At 42.9% G+C, this 23,173-nt stretch overlaps 1 protein-coding gene across 1 annotated transcript in view; it reads right to left on the bottom strand.

Annotated features, from left to right (window-relative positions):
• Positions 1-16,555: 16,555 nt before the first annotated feature.
• UBL3 (ubiquitin like 3) overlaps positions 16,556-23,173 on the bottom strand; it is a 61,466-nt gene continuing 54,848 nt past the window's right edge. The window contains exons 3-5 of the mRNA XM_080344976.1: positions 22,390-22,476; positions 17,835-17,912; positions 16,556-17,418 (exon numbers count right to left, since the gene is read on the bottom strand). Coding sequence (XP_080201102.1) covers positions 17,366-17,418; positions 17,835-17,912; positions 22,390-22,476 — 218 coding nt within the window. The 3' untranslated portion in view covers positions 16,556-17,365. The remainder of the gene's footprint in view (positions 17,419-17,834; positions 17,913-22,389; positions 22,477-23,173) is intronic.

Raw genomic sequence — 23,173 nt, 5'->3', positions numbered from 1 at the left:
ATGCAGGTGGTCCCCAGCCCAGAGACCCTATATCTGCCTACAGCTGAAGTTTTCTGCTTTCTTCCTTCCCACTCTGCTTGTGAGACCAGAGGGGGACACCCCAGGGTACTCTTCAAACAGTTCACCTGCAACCCCACACAGCGAACACGAGCCAGGGTCCAAGGGCTGCAACACCTCTGCTATGAAGACAGGCTGAGTTGGGGTTGTTCAGCTTGGAGAAGAGAAGGCTCCAGGGAGACCTTATTATGGCCTTTCAGTACTTAGAAAGAGCCCACAAGAAAGATGGGGACAGGCTTTTTAGCAGGCCCTGTTTTGTGATAGGACAAGGGGTAACGGTTTTAAACTAAAAGAGAAGAGATTCATACTAGACATGAGGAAGAAATTTTTTACAATGAGGGTAGTGAAACACTGGAACGGGTTTCCCAGAGAGGTGGCAGATGCCCCATCCCTGGAGACATTCAAGGCCAGGCTGGATGGGGCTCTGAGCAACCTGATCTAGTTGAAGATGTTGCTACTCATTGCAGGGGGGTTGGACTAGATGAGCTTTGAAGCTCCCTTCCAACCCAAACTATTCAGTGATTCTATGACCCCCTCTACCCTGAGGACAGCCCATTGGAAACCAAACCTCCCAGTTCTCCTTGGAGGAAGGCACAGGAGGTTTTTCTCACGTGATGGCAGCCTTTTAGACCTATGGCAGTAAAAGAGATCAAAAAGTAAATCAAAAAATACCCTTAAGAGACATGAACTGAGACCAGCATCTCCTGTGTCCAGCCACAGGGTTAGTAGGCCAGCAGGTGCAAGAGGACGCTGGAGGCTGTGCTGGGGCAGCAGCAGTCAGGGAAGGGGCCAGAAGCCCCTCTGAACATCGCTTGGGACCCCTTATCTTCAGCAAAGCCTTTCCGGAAGCCCAAACGCTTTCTTCTCTTCAGAGCTCAGCTGCAGCTCTGCACCGCTGCACACGTAAAAGTCTCAATAAAATGTGCTTTAAAAATAGATGAGCAAAACCCAGGGGCTGCTCCTCAGGGAGGGAAGCGGCCACTCTTCAGTGCTCCTCTGCTTTACTGCAGCCAACATACTCAGCACTGCCGGTGGCGTTTGCAACCGCACACTTTTGTTTCTCATCACAGTTTGCTGGTATGGACATCAAGACTTTACGCAGAGAAGCAGAGATCGATTACCTGCAGTCGTCACATCCAGCCATGCCCATCTCTGCAGGCAGAGTGTGAGCATCCAACATACCCTCCAAATTGGAGCCATTTCTGCCAGCATTAAATAGGCAATGAAATAATTTTTTGCATGTTAGTAAGATAAGGTGCTGGGACGGATTTCCTCCCCATATTCTCCCTCTTCTTCATGGTTTGTAGGAGGTGAAACACATGCTGCATCCCAACACCCATGTGCTGTCTTTGGGGCACTCTCCATGGCAGCGACGTGCCCAGCTGCCGGGGCCAGGGAAGTGCACACTGATGGGCTTTCTGTGTTTGTGAAATAACAAAATAACGCACGGCCTCTGCCAGGACCTCTGGTCTGTTCCTGGTGAAAAACAGGGACATCAGAAAATGGAAAAGTCTCAGATGAATGGCAGGGATAAAATGGGAAATTTCCTGGTGTTCAAGCAGAAGCTGCAGTCAAGGGATTTTGCTTTTCAGCCAGAATTTCACATGGCTGCCACCATCCTCCTGGCTTCCCCTTTGACATGAATCTCAGTCGACATCTCACTCCTGTAATTAGGTAATTATGTCAATTATGAGGGTGAGGGAAAATTTTCAAGCTTGTATGTGCTAGCACAGCCTCCTGGAGCCAAACTCTCACCACACGGCCAACACCTATGGCTCGGGAAACCTTCTGCATCAAGAATGAAATTCACCCCTAGGAGGGATGTGCCAGGACAAACCTTCCCATGCATACGTGGTCAGCAGTCAGGGAAAGGTCAGGGCTGAGATACAGATGTGCGGTTGCCCACTCACCCCCTGCCCCTGATCTGGAGGTGCCTCTGGGTCTGTCCGTGCCCACTGATACTTGGGGCTGCTGTGGTGGGAAGCTGCTGCCTTGGTCCCTGAAACACTATGATGTGGCTCTGCTGCACAAACTGCTGTGAAACCGATGCATTTCACAGAATCACAGAATGGCTGGGGTTGGAAGGGACCTCTGGAGATCATCTAGTCCAACCCATCCACTAAAGCAAGTTCACCCAGAGTAGATTGCACAGGAATGTGTCCAGGAGGGTTTTGAACATCTCCAGAGAAGGAGACTCCACAAGCCCTCTGGGCAGCCTGTTCCAGGGCTCTGGCACCCTCAGGTAAAGAAGTTTCTCTTCATGTTCAGATGGAACCTCCTGTGCTTCAGTCTGCAGCCATTGCCTCTCATGCTATTGTTGGGCACCACTGAAAGGAGTTTGGCCCCATCCTCTTGACACCCACCTTTGAGATATTTATAAACATTGATGAGATCCCCTCTCAGCCTTCTCTTCTCCAGGCTGAACAGACCCAGCTCTCTCAGTTTCCCCTCATAAGAAAGATTCTCCAGGCCCCTGGTCATCTTTGTAGCCCACCACTGGACTCCCTCCAGTAATTCCTTGTCCTTCTTAAACTAGGGAGCCCAGAACTGGACACAGCACTCCAGATGCGGCCTCACCAGGGCAGAGTAGAGGAGGACGATAACCTCCCTCGACCTGCTGGTCACACTCTTCTTAATGTACCCCAGGATACCGTTGGCCTTCTTGGCCACAAGGGCACATTGCTGGCTCACAACCAACCTGTTGCCCACCAGGGCTTTCTTCTCCATCTCGTTCCAAGCAGGCAAGTGAGTCATTTGCCCCTCTGAAAGCCACAGTGTGTTCCACGTGCCCATGAGCGATCCGGACCCCACTCCGCACCCCTGCTGCAGAACCTGGGAGCAGCAACGCAGCAAGCACAGCCCTGCAAGGGGCCAGGGCTGCGGGCAGAGAGCTGAGGGGACAGTGGTGTCCCCTGGCATGGGGCATATGTCCAGAGAGAAATGTGTGGAGCTCAGGAGGGTTTTCCACAGGGGCTCCATGAATATTATATCAAGGTATAATCTAAAGTCATCAGATGGCTCAAAAAACAGCTATGTAGTAGCTAAAACTTGCTGGAGGGGGTAAAAGCATCTTCAGTGACCTCCGCTCCCTGCTGCAGGAAGGTGCAGCGCTAAATAGGGGAGCAGCAAGGCTGTGGGGCAGAGCCAAGGGCATTCCATCCCAGAGCACTGGGCAGGAGGGGGATCCAGCGTTGCCCCAGCCTTGACCCTCCAAAGTAAACCTTGGATTTCCACTGCATGGGCTTGTAGTGAAGCCTAACAGCACTTTGGGTCATTTGTAGAGAAGGTTTTATTTATTCATCAGGAATTGTGTTCTTGTCATGTCCCCCTTGCATAGGGATGGAGCAGTAGAATGAATTGCAGCTTCCAGAGACAGGACTTTGCTGTGACAGAAGAGGGAAATGCCTTTGAACCAGCAAACTGAGCTGGGGCAGGGGAATTTGACACTTTCTTGCAAGGTGCCCAGCTCAGTAGGGAAACCAATGAGCTCAGCAGTCTGCAGGAAGAGTGATGAAGCAACTGCAGATAAATGATCTCAGAGGGACAGGAAGGAAAGTATTGATTTAAGGGCTCGGAGACCACTTTCTTGCAGAGGATGCACAGGAAAGTAAGGGCGGTTTAGCTGGAGCTGTACAATTTCTTTGAAGCTGCAAGATACCTGCCAGAGGAAAAAGATGGCCCGGATAGGAAACGAACCACCTCATACTTTTGTCTCATTACCCACGTATTTTTTTTTTGGCAGAATCATTTGAATTGGAGACACTACTAAGCACAACGGAGAAAATAAATTGTCCTTTTTCAGACTGGCCTTTCTTGCATTTATCTTAATATGGATTGCCTGCCTTGCTCCTATCTAGAAGGTAAAAGCTTTTAAGTATGCAGTGGCCCTTACCACCTGTCACACAAAGCTCCCATCATCCAAGGCAGGGCTGGAGAGAGGCTGGGAGGGACTTCAGGAGGTCTCTAGTCCAACCTGCTGCTCAGAACAAGGTCAGCTGTGAGATCTGGCCAGGTTACCAGGGGTCCAGATGGGTCCTGAAAACTTCTGAGGACAAAGAAACAGGACAGCTTCCCTGGACAACCCACTCTGAGGCCTGGCCACCCTTGTGGTGGACATTTGGTTACATGGCAAAAGGGCATTTTCAGCCCAGCTTCTCCCAGCCAGGCAGCCCCCGAGCCTGTGCTGTTGCAGGGGGACGGGGCTTTGCATTTGTCCCTGTTGAATTTCATGAGGTTCCTGCTGACCCGTTCCTCCTGGCTCCCTAGATCTCTCTGAAAGGCAGCATATTGATGGGTCCCCTCAGTTTGGTGTCACCTGTCAACTGGACAAGTACACTCTGTTGCCTCCTCCAGGTCATTGATAAAGATGTTGAACAGAACAGGTCCCACAATAGCCCTGTGGTACCCCACTTGTTACTGGGCTCCAGGTAGAGCACAACCCATTAACCTTCACCCCATGAGCCTGATCATCCAACCAGGCTTTTACTTTTACCTATCTGGTTGGCCACCCATCCAGACCAGAATGTCCTAACAATCATATGCAGGAGTGGTCACTCCATGATTTTCCCTGGGACCAAAGAGCGGGGTGACCAGCCTGTAGTTTCTGGATTATACTTTTGTCTGTTTACACTTTTTTCTCATCAAGATGGGTGCAACTCTTGCTTTTCTCCTAGTGTTGGGAACCTCACACAATCTCCATGACCTTTCAAAGATCAGCACAGTTGTCATCTAGAAACTGTACTTATGGACTCACGGTGTTACACTCAGGTGAGCATGGTGGCAAATCTTCCAAATCTCTTACCTTGTGCTCTTCAGACCTAACAACAACAGAGAGTAGGAAGTGGATGGTACATTTTCAGAGCTGATCTCTATTAAAGGGAGCATGTTTCAAAGCAAAATATTAATAGACTTTCCAAAAAGGAAGACCATGCATGACTTTGGACTTTGCACCTGCTGAAGGAAATCAGGGTGTAGATTTGAATGGCTGCCACTACTAACTGTTTCCCTCCCCTCCACAAATGTTGTTTTCTCTTCTGTAATTATTTATAGTTGTGCTAACAACAGTCTTCCTGAAATCAATAGCTTTCTTTTGAAGACATTGAACATGACAAAGCTTTAAGTTTTGGGTTTGGTTTGGTTTTGTTTTTAATAAAATGTAACATCACCACTGTCACCTAGACAGATAAACCTGTCCCCAGATCCCTCTGTGGCTGCATTTGCACCATAAGTAGAGTGAAAGAGCAACCCATCAAGAGAAAGACAACTCTCCCCTTCCTTTGGGGAGGTCCTCAAAGGAAAACTATGGGAGGGGAAGACTGACCTAGCGTGGCTGTTGACTTACTTGGACATCCAGAGGGATCCCCATCACAGAGGGACTTGGCTCGAGTCTCAAAAAGGACTGAAATCTCCTGAATTCAGAAGAGGGGCAAACTCATTCAGTGGGAAACTTCCATCACAGCTCTCATCACATTTGGTATGGGCTAGATGCAAAAAAATATGACTGGAGTCAACAGAAAACTTTCCGTGAGCTACTGTGGGACTCAGATGGGGCCACGTTTCTCAGTACCTTTTTCTTTTTGCTGCTCCTATCTATCAGCAATTCTTGGAGACCAGCCAAGTCTGCTTCCTGTGCTCCTCATTTATCAGCATACTCCTAAAAATCAATAGTCTTGCGCTGGCTACTTCTGTTAGTGCATTATCATTTCCTGCAACAAGGGTAGCTTGACAAAATGAAATTTCAGATAATTAGAGTTTGTAAAACAGCTGCATTGACATGGGGTCTCCAGCACTCTGTAAACCATTTAGTACAATTTTTTCTGGAGGATACTCCAAAGGGTCTTGGGTCCATGATCGACCCTTTTGCAGTTGCTACCCTTGTGGGATATTCGGTCAGGATGCTCCATGCCGCATCCATTAATAGGAATCACTTTTGATTTTAATGACGCGGGAGTCCTCTAGATTCAATGGGCTGGGAGCCCTTTGCATCGCTGTCAGCACAAAGGCACTGAAAGGCTCCATCCACATGCAAATTGCACATCTGCCAGCGCTGAAATCTCCTTCATGGCACATGTGGTCCTTCACACAAATGACAATCAGCCTTTCTGATTTCCTAAGTATTTGCAGCATAGCACATGCCTGCTCAAAGAAAGCACGCAAGTGCTAAGTGGTTCCCAACTAAGGCAGCCCGGTCACAACTTGTAGCTTTAAAAGGAAAGAGAGGAAATTGTACGGCGATTTCCACCTTGCTAATAAATCCCAGGGTAGTCTGGGCTGAGGAGGACTGAGCAAAATCTATCAGGCAGCCATAGCGCTCAAACAGTTCATCAGGTCCCTTTGGTCCGACAGATTTGACAGAGCAATTTACACAACAGCATCACGTCACACATGAGCTTCATGTATTTATATAAGGCAGATCCTCAGCTATTAAGACAGGTGCAGAAAAAAACACTAAAAGACCAACACAGGAGAGCAAAAATCAGTGCAACCTCCTTTCCTATCTTCTCTTTTCCTAGCAGGGACATCATGTCAGCTTAGACTTGTATTCACATGCTGGTAGGAAAACCTCTCTTGCTCTCTTCTCATAGCACGTGAATAATGTCCTGAAGCTTGGCATAACCAAAATACAAAAGGCCTAAAAGAGATGATGCACTGGAAGAGGAAACCAAGAGTAAGGCTGTGAGATGGCTGCTAGTGAGAGCAGACAACAGCCCTCCAGTTTGGTCCCCAGCATTCCAACATGCTCATTTACACCAGCCCAAACTCAGTCATCATGTGATGTACCTGCACATTGGCCCACCTTTCTTTCTACAATCAAAAGCATTTTATGCATTGGCTTGGAGTACAGCAGCCTCATTTCCCATTCCCCGTGTGACTGGTGGGATGTGGTGCTGTGCTGTGATTGCTTCGTAATGACCGCATTAGAGCTAGCAGCTATTACTCCGCACACAACTGCATCCTAAAAGATGCATACATCATGTGAAGAAAGAAGATTGATTCCTGCTGCTGCAGCCTGGCTAAACAAATACAGTGTATTTCCTACATTTATAAAAAAAAAAAAAAAAGAAGACGATATAAATATAGTGGCACAGGATCCATGCAGAGAAGATACAAAATGGAGAAATTATTGTAGTGTCTTCCTAAAGAAGTTCAGAGACCTGCCCATTTGTAATTTTGTGATAGCACCTGAAACGCTGGCAGCCACATCTGGTGTCTGATCCGGACTCAAAGGAGCAGGTGAGGGTCACCACCCTGGCCCTGACCAGCAGGGCCAGAGGGAACAGTGGTGGAGCAGCCAGGAGGAGACACGGCTCCTCTTCCAGGCATGGCAGGATTGATGGTGCAGCATTACCAAGAGTTTATGACAGACAGAAAGGTGATTTTTCTTGTTGATGAAGTGAACTCCGTACTTAAAAGAGGTGTAAACAAGGGACACCACATGGGAAGAAGTACATTTTTGTTGAATCAGGTTCAAACACTGGGGCTGGATTTTGAGTCTAGAGATGAATAATAGCATCTATTTTGTGCTTCTGCACTTTTAGTATCTCATACAGATTTTTTTTTTCTGGTTTTCAGTATAAAAATACTGTGTTCATGCCAAAACTAGGACAAAAAGTCAAGCTACTTTTACAGTACTGTAAAGCTTAATAAAAGTGCCTGCTTTGGTATTTATCATTTGGTGAGACCTTACTTGCACATTGAAGAAAATGACAGTGAGCACAAATACCCTCACTCAGGAATGGCAGGAGGTATAGGAAGGAAAGTTCTGATCTGCAGGTGCTGTGAGCACGTCATCAAGAGCTGGCAAAAACATCAGATGAAAAGCCACAGCCTCTGCTCCCCACAGAAGTCACTTCTGCTTTTCCTTATAAAACCAGCTCTCCTGCCTTGGAGCATTTCTTCAAACAAAGCTGTTTTCACGCATAGAAATTGTACTTCCATAAAGAAATAAGCTCAAGAACTGCAGTTGCGAAGGACTATCAGATGCCGAAATTCAGCACCTGTACCCAGGAATCAATCTGGCCTCAATATGACAATCTGCAAAATCCCAGAGTGCTGGGAGCAGCATTATTTACAACAAGCCTTTCGTTGCTGATGCTGATGCCCAGACACTGCGGTACCCTGCTTTCTTCCCCAGCCGAATTGCATTCAGCATTTTTTCCTCCCCCTCCATTAACCATGCTACCTTTTGCCTTGGAAACCAGCACCTCTGACTGCAGCTCTGCTCCAGGGCAGCTAAATATATGATCTTCCTGTTGTTCCACAAGTACTCCGTTTTAGTTTTGGCTGAAAAACCTTTCGACATATTTGGCCAAACCGTGCAATTAGGGATTCATGCACCTCTAATTTAAACATCCTTACACAGATGGCTGCACCGCGCAGCTGCTGAGCCCCTGGCTCCCTCCTGCCCACGCCGGTGCCAGCACGGCTGGGGCTGCCCGATGCTGCCCTGCGTGGGGCTGGGGGCACTGGAGGGCCATGAAATCTCATGGTCTTCTTACTCAGCAGATAATAAGCTTCAGTCTGTGATTTTGCAAATCCCACTAGTTTTCTTTGAGGAAAGGTCTGGCAAGTCGGGGAGTGTTCATAGCTACTGGAGTCCCCTACGTTTGCATGCCCTAAATGTTTTACAGGGAGGTCACCTTCTGTCTCCCCCTCTCTCACACATGTCTCAGGCATTAAGGACTGCAATGTCCCAGAGGTGCAGAAACTGAATCACTCACATTTAAATACCTCTCAGCAGCTGAAAAGGTAAGTTGTGCATTAGATGCCAATTATGTTGTACTCTCAGAAGCTTCATTATCTCGAGGCTCTTGTGTTTGCTCTGACTCACCGTCATCAAAATGATTTTTGCTTCCATTTTGCCGCCTGAGAAAGGAGAGGTGTCTCTCCAGGTTTTGGAATCAGCCTGCGGGGATCAGAGGAACCCTTCAGGTTTTCCCTGGCAGCAGCTACGTTTCACCCTAAGGAAAATGCAAGGAATCTCTATGTTTACTTTCTGTTGGCCAACTCTTCCCTCTTGGAGCACGGGGGAATACCTAAACCTATACTCCAGGCAACTATTTCCAGCAGAACTGTTAGATTATAAAAAGGGAGTCAAATAACCCTTCACACCAGTTCCCCTTTCCAGGAAATGGGGTGAAAGTTTTTTGCTAAATCAAAGGGGAGTTAGAGACTCACATACCACTACATCGAGCCAACATCTCTACGACGTTTCCTTACACAGCCCCTGAACTTGTGCATGCAAGCCTTGCCACGGCACAAACGTACACCGCTGACAAGGCAGCCCTCCTCAAAGGCAGGTTTGGCACACAGCAGATAGCAAGTCACCACACCTTCCAGATGCCTTGATTTCCAGAGGTAACAAGAGGCTTCTCAGTGCCTGGCCGCAGCCTCTGGGGCTCAACCATTAATTTTCAGTTGATTAAAACAGCCAAGCACAGAAGCACTGACACAATATTTAACATGAACGAAAGCCTCCTCAAAGCTTTTAAGCACCAGGCAGAAGAAACTATGTCTTTATAGAGTGAGACAACCCCTGTCAGCCCCACCAGCCCTTCATTCCTCACCTGGACAAAGCCCAAGGGGAGCCAATGGCTTCACTGTGCGGCAGCAGCTGCTGGGCCAGTGAGGCAAATGAAAGCCACAGGCTCACACCTGGTCCCTTGTGAGACTCTCAGGAAGCCCAAGTCTCCCTATCCCACTGGTGGCAGCACACCTCCACAGGGACCTCATGGGAGCATTTTGCCTTGGAGGAGCAACCAGCTCAGGTGTGAGTGATGGTCTTGGGCCTAATGGGAAGGCAATGTGGCTGGTCCTCAGTAGACAGGCTGAGCCATGCAGCACTGTGGTAAATAGGGTCAGTTTCTGAACCAGGGGCTGGAAGATGAGCAGTTGTGCAACCAGGTGAAGCTGGCAGCAGTGATCAGCAGTGACCGCACTTCCCCAGTAGCTCTCCAAGGACAGGGCTGGCTCAGGACTCCCAGCCCTGCAATTACCTCCCAGCCACCCAACAGCCAGCTCACTATTATTCTCATCATCACAATCCTCAAGATGATAAAATTGCATTGGCAACCCACAGGCAAGTCCTTCCCAGGAGAGCTCAGGCTGCTGGAGCCTGGGCTGGGGGTCCCAGCCCTGCCCCACTGTGACAAGGAGCTCCAGCAGCTGCGAAGAGAACCGCAGTCAGGTCTCAAACCACCTCCCCATGCTCTCTTTCCCTGTCTGTTTCCCATGCTGCCAGGGGCAGCCCCGTGCCAGCGTGGTGCTCGCCTCAGCAGGAGGGCAGCACTAATGGTACTCATGACCCACAGAATCACAGAATGGTTGGGGTTGGAAGGGACCTCTGGAGATCATCTAGTCCAACCCGCCTGCTAAAACAGTTTCACCAGAGCAGATCACACAGGAATGTATCCAGGCGGGTTTTTAATGTCTCCAGAGAAGACTCCACAGCCTCTTTGGGCAGCCTGTTCCAGTGCTCTGTCAGCCTCAAAGTAGTTTCTCCTCATGTTTAGATGGAACCTCCTATGCTTCAGGTCTGTGCCTGTTGCCCCTCATCCTGTCATTGGGCACCACTCGAGCAGACCCACATCTCCTCTCATGATTAGACTTGGAAGAGCACCCCTGGGGTTACGGCCTTCCTGCTGCAGGAGGGACAGTAGCTCTTAACAGTTCGATCACCAGCAAGGTTCTTTGCTGCAACACTGTCTTGCCTAACTTGAAAGAAGATGCAGCTGAACTGGCCACAGTGTCATGAATGGTGGGGCCTGCCCTTAGCTTGGAAGCTCAAAATGTGTTTCTCTCCTGCAGGCAGTTCAGACCACCCACCACCAACCATGGCCATGGAGGAGTCCTGTGCACAGCTCAGCAGAGTGTGCTGCAGAAGCACACCTCATCTGCATTGGTGACATCTTTTTCCAGTCCTTGCCATGGACTCAGCTCAGTAGAGTAGGTGTCCAGTGGTGATCACTGCTGTCTGCAGGCAGCAGCACCAGGATGGGAGAAAATCTGAACAACAGGAAGCTTGAAGACTTTGGAAATGAAGCCAGAGATGGTCATTGCTCAGAGGACATGAAAAATAGAGTCTGAGGCAGCCTCCATATCTGTTTGTTGAGAGAAGATCTTTCCTGGGATGCTGGCAATCAGGGTGACCAGGAACCAAACAATGTGGCCAACATCGCTTAGTTAACACAACAGTGCAAGAGAAGATTATTGCATTCCAAAAGAATACCCACCGAATTTACATCACTGAAGGGCAGAACACTCAGTGGCTGGTAGAGCTGCCTGGATTTGGCTGAGTTCCCTTGCCTGGGCACTTGCTGATTTGCCACGTTGACATTTCCTTCCACTGAAGACTGACGTGCTTTTCATCTGTCACCATTTACTTCAGGGTGAAAATAAACCATGGCCGATGCTCCCTGTTAACCCTTTGGCCTCCCTGCTAAGGAAAGGTAATAGGAGGAAAAGGGAGAGGACATTATCTCACACTGGTGTGTGCAGTCGCAGAGCTGACTTTTCACTCGGTGACGCCGCGGGGTGCGAGGTCCCTACCAGCTCCGCTGCCTGCTCCAGCAGAGCCGTCACCTCAGCAGCACCGGGGATCAACAACCTGCATTCAGGGACACGTGTGAGTTGCAGAAATTAAAGAACTGAGACTCAGTCTTCCTTTCATTTAGCCACCACAGGTAACAGACAGATGCACGTAACAGACACCAATACGTATTTCTCTGTCTGGGTCTGGAAGTGCAGTATCATCCATCCAGCACAGCTGGCTTTCAGTGTCACGGATTTTTTATTTTATTTTTTTTTTAATCTAACCTCTACAGGTAATTCTGCTCTGTTATTCTGCCCCATAACGACTGGCACAATATCCCAACTTCCTTTTTTGCCTGGAAACAACTGAAAGCCTCATGAAGTGACCAGATACCACCCCCTTTTGCTCTCATTCACAGCCACGTCACCCTGGTGAGGGGAGTTGCCCATTTGTGGGCAGGGGTCACCTCTTCCCCACAGCTGCTCTTTGTGGCACGGACAGCTGCTGGTAGGTGAGTTTTGACCAGCCGTTTGATGGTTGATCCTACAGGAGGTGCCTAAAATTTCTCCAATTATATCTTCCAGACCTTTAGTTCAAATAATAGATGGAAGACAGCACAAAAACAAAATTGTTCTGTTTCATCCTATTACCTTGCTTCCATTATAAAAAAAGAAGTAGCTGAAGAGTGTTTTCTGGTAGAAGATTCAAAACATTTACTACCTATAAATTCAGCATTCTCCGAATTGATAAAGCAGGGTGCTTTCATCTTGCACCACTCAAGAGGCATCAACTTCTGTACTCAGGATCCGCAGCAGGTTCGTACAGATAAACTCTCAGCAGGGTACACGATGTGCTTGTCCTGGTCCTGCGCAGCCTGGGGCTCCTGTTGGGCAATTGCTTGTACTCAGCGGAGCTGGTATGTGCCAGAAGTGCTTTCCCTCCAAGAGCTGGGCTCTTCATCGAATGTTATAGGAACGTCTGAAGGACAAAAATTACTACCTTGTTGAGAAAAAGTTTGGCATCACTGCTTATTATAATTCTGGAAGTCTATCAGTTTTCATGGTTACAATGATCCATTTTCCTTTTAAACATTGCTCAGCTTTTCTCCTCAAATTACTTCTGGTGGAAGTAAGTGAGTGCCATTGATTTAATGAAAAACTTTTCTATTGGATTTGAATTTGTCACCTCTGCTTTAAAGACAAATGTAAAAACTGGGCCAATAAAGCTACAAGACAAAAATAGAAGTTCTCCATCCATTTTGTCTGTGTTAGTCATAACTGTGGCTATTTTTATCTTCCATTCTCTTCAATCTCTCTATAATATTTCTGTGGTCTCATTTTTGTTAGCATTTGCCGAACCCTAAGGAACTTGCAACACGAAGTGTTTGCCCATGATGCCCAGAACTCAGTCTCAGACCAATCCAGGTAATTTTTAAAGCTCAGACTTGTGTGGGTACTTTGCTTTCTCTGTCTACATCCTCCTTTACATTCAAAACTGAACTTCATTTGTTACTGTGATCCATTGCATGAGCTTGATTAAGGTACCACTAAATCTTCCTTATTTTTTGTGAACTTGACTTTAATAACTTTCATTATTTTGTATTTCACTGTCATTCCTTTTCCAGATTAATTTAAAAAACAAAACAAAATAAAAAAACCCACAACAACTTACCAATTAGGAAAAAAAAAAGCATAAGTCAATCATAACAATTGGAAATACTCAAAGCATAAAGATAGTTTTGTAATTTTACAGTCTAGTATAATAAATTGATAAGCAAATTAGCTATTATATTGTAAACTTCATCACAGGTATGTACATATGGCACAGAAGGACAAGTATGCTACTACTGTACAAGAATTTTTAAACTATTATAATGAATTATTACTGTCAGCCTCTTGACCAACAAAGGCCTTTTACTGTGCTCTGGAAATAACTTTGATATGGACAAATGATGGCCAAGATAGATGCTTCCTAAATACTCTAAGTACTTCAGAAGAAATAAAGGGGGTAGGAACTCTCTTTTAAGAATCTTAACAGATCTTGGCATTTCTTCTGATTTAAGCACAGAAGTCCCATCAGTTTCAATGGTGCAACTGCTCTTAATGGTTTCGATGCCAATTTACGCAGGACCAGCTTAAACTTACCCCTTTAATTAGCATTAAGTTAGTGATAGAGTTTTAGATGGAGAAGTACATCCATCTTCCTATTTGCTTCTTGAAGTAAGATTTGTATAACACATCTTAGAGCACAGACAGAACCACAAAATACACCAGCTTTTCTTCCCGAAGAGAAACAGCAGAAACTCCTCACTTTTGGCCACCCCAGGAACAGCTGCTTCCCTCCTTACCCCTGTGGGAGGAAAGAAGCTTTTACAGAGCGCTGTACATTTCTCTTCTGAACTCAATCACTCTTTCTCCAGTTGCAAACGCCGTGTACTAAGGAAAGGTATCCAGAGACTGCAGAGATCAGCACTGGGTTAACCTCAGTGCAGCACCTTAGCAAAGCCTTTACCATGACAGTGGCCGTATGTTCTTCTTCCAGCAACTGAGCTAATCTCAAAGACTGTTTCACCCGTCATTTTTTTGCTATCATTTAAGAAAATAAAAGTTAGAGTACTTTCATTGCTACCAGATATCAATCCTCACATGTGAATATCAATTTACAATTGATAACACACACAGCAGTATGGAAGACAGATGTGGTCCCTTCATATTTCAGAATATGTAGGGCTCCAATTCATCATCCCCTTCCCTTCCTTCATGATACCTATTAACTCATCCATAGGGAAAATATCATTTCTATCTAACAATGAAAAATCAAATGTCAAACTCCTCAATGTATTATCAGACCATCCAACAGCCTCCTGCAAAGAGCTGGCTTTAATCTTTGTGGGCTGCAAGAATCTTCTTGACTCCAATCAGAAGAGAAGCACTGCATTAACTTTAGCAAGGCACAGGAATCTGGGATTAAGAGCTACTGCTTTTGTTTTGGCAAGTATACAACCCACAATACAAAACATCCAAGGAGAAAAATCACAAATCCTTTAGGAATTCTGCCCCACAGTTTTCCACCAGCCTCACACCACAATAGAAATGCTCTGCAATGGGCAGACTTCTGACAATTTACAGGAAAATTAAGGCAACCGTTCTATCTGCTTTCTGCAGGAGTTATTTTGGCAAGTTCACACCTTAAATACCAAGCAGTGTTTAGGGATTTGCTTGGACACGTGCATATATGCATCTTACTCATCTCAAAAGGGAACTCCACATACTTTGCTATCCAAGCTTGCCAAATATTTTAACAAGAAGCTACTGGATTTTCATGTATTTAAACTGTACTAAGTACGTAGCTACTTGTTCAAACCAAGATTACATTTCAGACATTCATTTCTCAAAAATCAATGCATCTGAAAGACTGTTTAGCTAAGATAACACGTCCCAACTCAGCCCCTTTCCTTTTCTGCTGTTGTCATAGCCATTTCCCATTTGAACCTGTGTCACTTAGGCAGTCAACATTTTGGAAATGGGAAGCTTCATGACAACATGCTTCTAGTAGCTTTCTCAAGCTGATGTTTATTAAATGTTTATTTAAAAAAAAAAGAGGAGGTTTGTGTCCCTGTAGTTAGTTACTTAGAGACCGCACTGCAGAGTACAAGGAACCCCTCCCCGCCAAGATTCATTTGGGCAATGAGCACACAATAATGCTCTCACCTGCGCTCCCAGCACCCTCAGAGGTACGTGCGTGCTCCCCGCTGTAAGGAAATGAAGACGACAAAAGCTTTATGGTAGGAGCAGACAACTCCTGTGCGTACAGCAGGGTGTGACAGGGCAACGCATCTGCGACTGCCTGTGCTCGCACTCTCTTCCCACAGAAAACACCCCTCTAGGTCACTTCTTTTGACGTAAAAGGGAAACAAAAGTGAAGTGATAAGTTCTATTAGCACTTTTCAGCAGGTTTTGCGACCCTCTTTTTTTTTAATAAATAAAATGTTGTCCTTACTTAGTTTCCAGATTAAGAACTATTATTAAAAGTAGTCACGGACTCAATTACCACCCTGAAAATACCACCAAAATGCACTACAATATTCTTTTATTTAGTTTACAGAAGAGTCTATCAGTACAGGTTGCAGAAAGAAAATGTTTAGTGCTATTTACAATTTTTTTTAAAACTCTGCTCTATACAAATTTAATTCGGATCAGTATGAACAATATTTTTGTAAATCTACTGCATATAAAGCATTTCATCAAAGCAGTAACAATGAATAAAATAACCTCATTACATTTGAATGATGCCAATCATTCGAAAAAAACGATTACACAGAACATCTGTAAGAGTTGTGGACACTTAAGTACAGAACACAATGTCAACCTGTGACTCATTTTTAAAGGCTAAAGCTATTTATATGGAATATTGTTCTATTATACTACACGCCAATTTATATTTCACTTCTATAGTTATGTATTTTATAAGATTTTTATTAAATATATTCTACACATATTTGTAATTTCACCCAGGAAGAATTCCTCCCAGTGAAAAAATATAAAATCTTTTATATTTTTTATTTATTTTTATTTTTTACAGGTTTAGATGAAACTAGCTCATGCTTTAGTGCTGTGCAAATTTCTTTAGCATATCAACGTTTAAATTATTGATATGAAATAAAAGAATGGCATCCTTTTTAATTATGTATGCCTTCAAAAATCAGCTTCTGATTTTAATACCATTGCAAGCACTAATACCAAATGCAGATTACATAAAGAAACAAAACTAGTACTATGGCAGAGGTTTTTCTTTTTGCTTTTTAAACTTCAGTAATTCTTTTGAAGTCTCTAATGAGTAAGCCTGACACTGGACACTAAGGTACAGATGAGAAAATGTCTGAAAAACACCAATTGCCAATATTCAAATACATAAAATTGATTAGTAAATGATGTTTGCTAACACTTATGCACAATAATAAAAGCCTATGAACTACAGGAAATTACCCCTCCCATATTAAGGCTAGGAAATGCACTCTCTGCACTTGTTTGTGCTGTCGGAATAAGCACTCAACTAACATATGTGATCAGAGTGCACGCAATAACAAAAAAAAGAGTCAGTTTCATCAGCCCTCTACAGAGTGCTTTTAAATTACAGGCACATAGTTTTTTGTTTGTTGCAGGGAAAATATATATAGTTAGACTTGGTTTAGTTAGTATTCTGTGCCAGTTCGGCCACCAAGGTTGACTTAGGTAGAAAGGACTTAACAGTTTTTCCTTTGATTTGGCCATAAGTGAGATTTGTTTTAATTACAGACATACTGGTGTTCAGTGTTGCATTATAAGCTGTAGGTTATTACTAGGTCTCTCAAATATTGTTAGAGATAGTTGATGAGAAATATACTGTCAACCATACTTAGTGCAAATTGCCTCTACAAAGTTTGATTGGTTAGATCCAGTTAATGGAGATTTTTGTGGTAGCAAAATGATTCCTGCTATGGAAAAGAACACATTAATTTTTCTGGAGATTGAATTATTTCAAGAACTGATGTACTGTAAGATTATTCAATAAACAGTAAGCAGGAATTACAAAAACATAAACAATGAAAGTGTTCATAGATTTCTCTCTTAAAAAAACCCCAAACTAATGAGACAGTGTTCGTGTAATATTTCAGTTCCATGGATTTACAGACAGGCTCTTCCTACAGGTGTCCGAAGCAAGGCAGGGCCCCTTCTATTCCAGCAGCATGAAAGACAAAGACTATATTACATCACACTTAGCAGGTAAAGCTAACAGGGTTTACAGGATTACACAGCAATTGCTTTCTCCAGTTTTTTCACGGTTCCTTTGACCTGTGGAGCAAGAAGAAAGTTTTGCTTATGTGCCATTTCTAAAGTAATTAGGTTGGTATGTGTTCGAGTATGCTTGATACAGGTACATTTTTAAAAATTATTTTTGGTTTAAAAATTATGGCTTTATTATTATTATACACATGCATACATAACTGAAAAATGAATCATGAGTAGTTTTTGACAATAAAAACGAAAGATTTTAAGGTTTGAGGAAATGTCTGCATTCTATAAAAATGGTAAAGCACAAAATTAATTTCTTAGTTTTCTATAAAAAGAGATGTAAAACGCATTCCATTACTTGCTTCACAAAAGACCTCAAGGACTTTTCTCTACTATGAAATACTCAGAAAGCCTACAAGAGATCTGACTGCTTTGCCATGCACTTGAGTAAGAAACACCTCCAGCACACAACGTACCTTGAGAGTTTGGCTCTGGCAATGTCTCTCTAGCCACCAAATGCATGACTGTTGTTTTGCCAAAAGGAAGTTTTAATGCTGCAAAAGGAGAAAGGGAGATTTATTAATACATTACAGCAGCCTTCTTTCTCTAAAACACCCAATTGAAACCAACTATAATTGGATTAGCATCTATTCAAAAGTTCACACTGTTAGATTTGAACTGCTTACTAAATAGATCTATAAAGGTGTTTCTGGCTAAAGTTTTGTAGATCAAGGTATTGGGACCTGATAACTATCACTTAAAACACTGTATTCTTAGAGACATGATATTCCTGTTAGGAAACTTAGCTTTCCTCTTTTGAGTAAAAGTGGGCATACATGCCAAGACTCAGATGCTAAGAACTCTTTATTGTTAACGATGCAAAAAAGTGGTTAATTCAGCCACAAAATTGTTACTCCCAAGACATCAAAACAGAGGTGCTACTTGAGAACAGATTTTCTTAAGACACACTTTGATCTATGGTACAGGTTTTCCGAAATACAAAATGTCTGCATCTTCTCTTTTAATATTAATCTGTAACATCAGCTCTATGTGAAAAGTATCAAATTTAAAACCTAATAAGATAAGGTAGTTCTCACAATGTTGCCTTTGTGAGTTTTAGCAATGCAATTCATTCTGCTTGTTTCTGAAACTAAAATAATCACTTTCACATTCTGATTTCAGTGTACCAACACAATGCTGAATATATGGTTTGAGTATCGCAGCATAACACCAAATTTTCTAGTCTTCTTCAAATGAAAGTATTCTCTGTGTTTGTTATATTTATCAGATTCTCATTACCAGATTCAATATTCTGAACCTTGACTTATTCGAGTTATTTTTACAAGTTCTTTACATAACTTTGTTTCCTCTCTCCAGCTCCTAAGATTAAGCATCTTTCTTGATTATTTTTCTGAGAAATGTAAGGTAAAGATATTCTAAGTTTAGTCCTCTCCCCTTACAGCGGAAAAAAGTTAGTGAAAAATGTAACAAGAATTTAACCCTAAATACACAAAAAATTCTGACTTGAGTAGAATTTGTCCTCTCAAATTGCATTTACATCTTCTATTTTCACATGCAGTGCACCATAGCATTTTAAACGAATAAATGAATAATGAATGTCCACTAAAACTGAACGTAACTGAAGATGAAAATGCCTATTTTATCACTACAGCATAGATTCAAAATTCAGGAATAAAAAAAATTAAAAACAAACAACAAACACACTAGTATTTGCTTACTAGATGCATTCCATACAAGCCTAGCTACAACACTGCTATTAAATCATGTTCATTGCCCATGTATTCCTTTGAAAAAACGTAAGTTATGATTAAAACACAGGGGTAAGCATATGGAGGGATACACAGATCCACAAGCCTCTTTGGAGGAGCTGTACTTTGGGAAAGACCATCTCCACAGACAGTCAGATCTGAACGTTGCTTAGCTTACTTGAAGCACTGCCTGTGCCTGCCACTAGAAGCTATTGATAACTTGCAGTCTGAAAAGGATTAAGTATTTTTGGTACTTGACTCTGTGACACAACTGAAAACTCCGCTAAGAGCATGACAGCAGTCTTTTAAACTCACTGAAAAGGGATTGCCTTCATGACATAAACTCCTAAGAAGCCAGTAGAGAAAGAGCAAAACATTGCAAACTAATCACATTAGGGACATCTTTCATAATATCAAGACACTTGAGGAGACTTGATTAGTGAGCTGTGAAGATTAATTATTTACAGTTATCAAGTAAAAGTATGCTAATATTTCAATTAAATTATTTCAGCTAGTAGTTTGCATAGTTCACACAAGTTATTAGCAATTTCCAGCTTCTTGCTTGGAGCACCTTGTCGGAGCCTGAGCACCCAAACCCATGCCCACTCATCCTTTCGTGCTCTTGTCTTTGTTCTTTCACCCCTTTCTCTCAGTTAAACTAAACTTTCCTTCCTTTCCCACCTGTTTAATTCCACTTTTATTCTAGATTTTTTTATTGTCAGAATTTACTTCTGTATGGCACAAGGTGGTTTGGCTACCCTTCCCCCTCCCCAATAAATAAGTAAAACATTGCCAACTACCATTATCTAACAAGTGTCACAGTTTAAGGCAAGGCAGCAATAAAGAACAAAAACCAGAAAACTGTCGATTATGTGTTACCTCCCTATGTAATATTTTTTCAAATGCAAACTGCAGACCAAATATTTAGCTAAAGGATGAAATTTCCTGCTGGAAGCTGAACAGAGCCTGCCTTGCCAGACACCACCCAGCCCTTTCCGCGGGCAGGACACAACACCACGCTCTGGCGTGAGCACTGTGGGCGAGAGCGGCACAAGCAGCTTTCCAGAGGGGTCTGCTTCTCTCTACTACTTTCCAATGCCATCAGCTCTACTGTTCTTACAGTGACAGTCCATTCAGAGAAGCTGGCAAAAGAGATGGTTCCTTTAAAATAAGATTTTAAACCCAAAAGCCAGCTTTTTTTTCCTATCAATTTGTCATTTTTTGATGCTGCTTAGTTTAAAAGAATCTCAAATTCATATGACACTACATAGACATGTAAAGTTACAACTAGAACATTACAATGTCATTTTAAATGTGAACAAAAATGGGCTCCCATTAAAAAGAAAACACCAAACTGTTTCCTTGGAAACTTTTCTTTCACTAGTTGATAAAGCGACTTTCAGCACACAGTAGGTCCAAATTCCAGTCAATATTTCCTAATCACCTAAAGCAAATAAAACCCTAAAGGTCATAACTCAGTTATAGAAAGCTGCAGATTATAAGAGTCTAAGAAACTAAATATTGTATTTAGTAAGAAATTCTGCACCCTATCTTTTAAAGATAACTAGTTCACTTAGGGTTACTTATAACGAACACCACAAACTAAAGCAACACTCTTTTCAGGCTGCTTCACGAACTGCTGTTCCTCTTTCAGCTATAATCTTACTCCAAATAACTTCATTAGTACTGAAGTAAGCCAACGTTTGGGGGATATTTTTTTTTTTCTTAAAATAATACAGCAACAAAGAGATCTCTGAAAACCACTAATATACATGTAGTATTCTTAGGGTAAAATCATGATGATTAAATTGCAACAGAATGAACTAAAATGTCCTGAACCCAAGTAAGTGTTCAAAATCCACAGACCTGAGTTAACGCAAGAGACAACAGCATACAGCTAATATTTTTCAGCTTAACTCGTTAAACAATGCATTAAATATATTAAACAAATACTCAAAGTTGTTTTGGATTTAGACAAATGTTACTGAAGGGTACAAGCACTGGTGGTCAAGAGTAACACCTAGAGATGAATGGCAAAGAAAATCCCATTTAGCTATCCTTGCCCGGAAAATGTAAGGTAAGACTAGCATCTCTATAATTGCAGAGCTGATCCAAAGACTTAACATTTTTCTTTCAGCTCTACTGCAACTGCTACTATCTGCATGCATTGGCACCTGGTAAACAGACAAATTAAAGAGTAAATAAAAATATCAGTGTTCTCCCAGCTGAATTGACAATGATCTTCTCTGTATATATAACAGCATTAAAAATTGATTTATATGGAGAGTAAATCTGTTCTAAAAGTACATCACTAGCCAACATCAGTAATGGTAGAAAGCGAATCAATGGCTATATCATCCCAGTCACTTCTTGGAGGAAAGACCACCATAAGTAGTCCAGAAATAATATTTTCAAAAAGAAACTTCAAAAACATTTCATTTGTGATTTTGTTCTATATTCTCCTCTTTGTATTGCAGTCAAGTACCAAATGCACCAACAATCTGAACATACAGAGAAAGTAGAAGTATTAATTTATTTTTAAACTGGCACAGAGAAGAGTGTCATTTGATTTCATCACTGCTATAGCTGATATTCACACTGCCAACTTTTATCTACAAAAGGATAGATTATTGTAATAAATTTGTGCCACGTCTCTATCAAAGATACCCATCAAAATGTGTAATTGCGGGGAAAAACTTGCCACAAGGGGGCATAGTTGAATTGCATTTTCTTAGCATATGAAGTGAAGCCATTTACTTTTGTTTTCACATAACTATGCAATTGTATCCCTGGGAGAGCACTGGACAGCAAGAATGCTTCCCCTCATTCTCATTCATAGAGTGTCTTCCTTCATTGCACTAAGATTTAAAGTGTTGTTTAACCCATTATCATAACCTGTAGCAAAAATTTTAAAATACTTAAGACATTTATGAAGAAGCTTACCCTGCCAGTGCAATGTAAGAGAGGCAGAGCAATATATTCCATTTAGACAGACAACAAATAACAGTATTACTCTTTCTTTATGCAACAGACTTGACTTACCAGGTGGTACCTCCAAAAAGTTTAGCAACTAGTGGTTGGAAGATGGAAAAATAAATAAAATAAAATACACAATAAAATGCAGTGTCACTCTGTGCAGAGGAAAAAATAGTATATAGCAAGCCATACTGCTATCTTGAGTAGTAAAGTAGTATTTACCACACTATAAATAAATATCCCCTTTGCCTGGTTATAATATGGATAATGGAAATTATTTTCATACCTCCTAGTGTCACATTGCCATGAAGAAACCTCCCTTGATAAATAAGCCGCAAGATATTTGGACTGCTGACTTGTTCTTCTTCCCAATCTGAAGTGAGAGAATTTTCACAGTTATGTTGTAATAAAAACATCTTTTGTTATTTATCTCATCTTTACCCAGGAAAAAAACTGAGAACAGGACTCTTCTGCTTGAAACACTGAAGAGAGAGCATAGGCTGAAGATAGAGAAAGATGATTCAAGATGATACTCCTGAAATGTATTCTTAAATTTATTATTTAACACTGGGCATTGAAAAACACCATTTTATGCCTGCAAGTACAAATATTACTAACTTCACAGATTTAATGAGATATTTAGCACATATACAAATCCTACAGAAAACATTTCATAACTGTGAGTTGCTTCCAGAGACTTAATATCCACTTGGCTAGAACTGCCTTTGTTTCTTCCCATTCAGAAGATTCTCAAGCTGAACTCCTCCTCACCAGTTAATTGTCCAACTGGAGCTGTTCCCCAGCGATGCAAAACAGCCACACACACAGCCAGGGCACATGTGATGGATCATTTGAAAGATGATTCTCAGCCCACAGCACTGAGGAGGCTCTGCAGGCTGCCCAGCGGCGGCAGGGACAGCCAAATCCAAACAGTGACATGTCCGGAGTGGACAGTGACCTGAGCAGCCCAAAACCGAGGGCTCTCACAGGGGAGACATGGACGGGTACATGGCAAAGAACTTCTCAAAGGACAATCTGTGGATTTTTTTGTCTGGCAAACAGTGATTTGG

The sequence above is a fragment of the Nesoenas mayeri genome (assembly GCF_963082525.1).
Source record: "Nesoenas mayeri genome assembly, chromosome: 1".
NCBI lineage: Eukaryota > Metazoa > Chordata > Aves > Columbiformes > Columbidae > Nesoenas > Nesoenas mayeri.
This window is presented reverse-complemented; position numbering and strand designations above follow the sequence as displayed.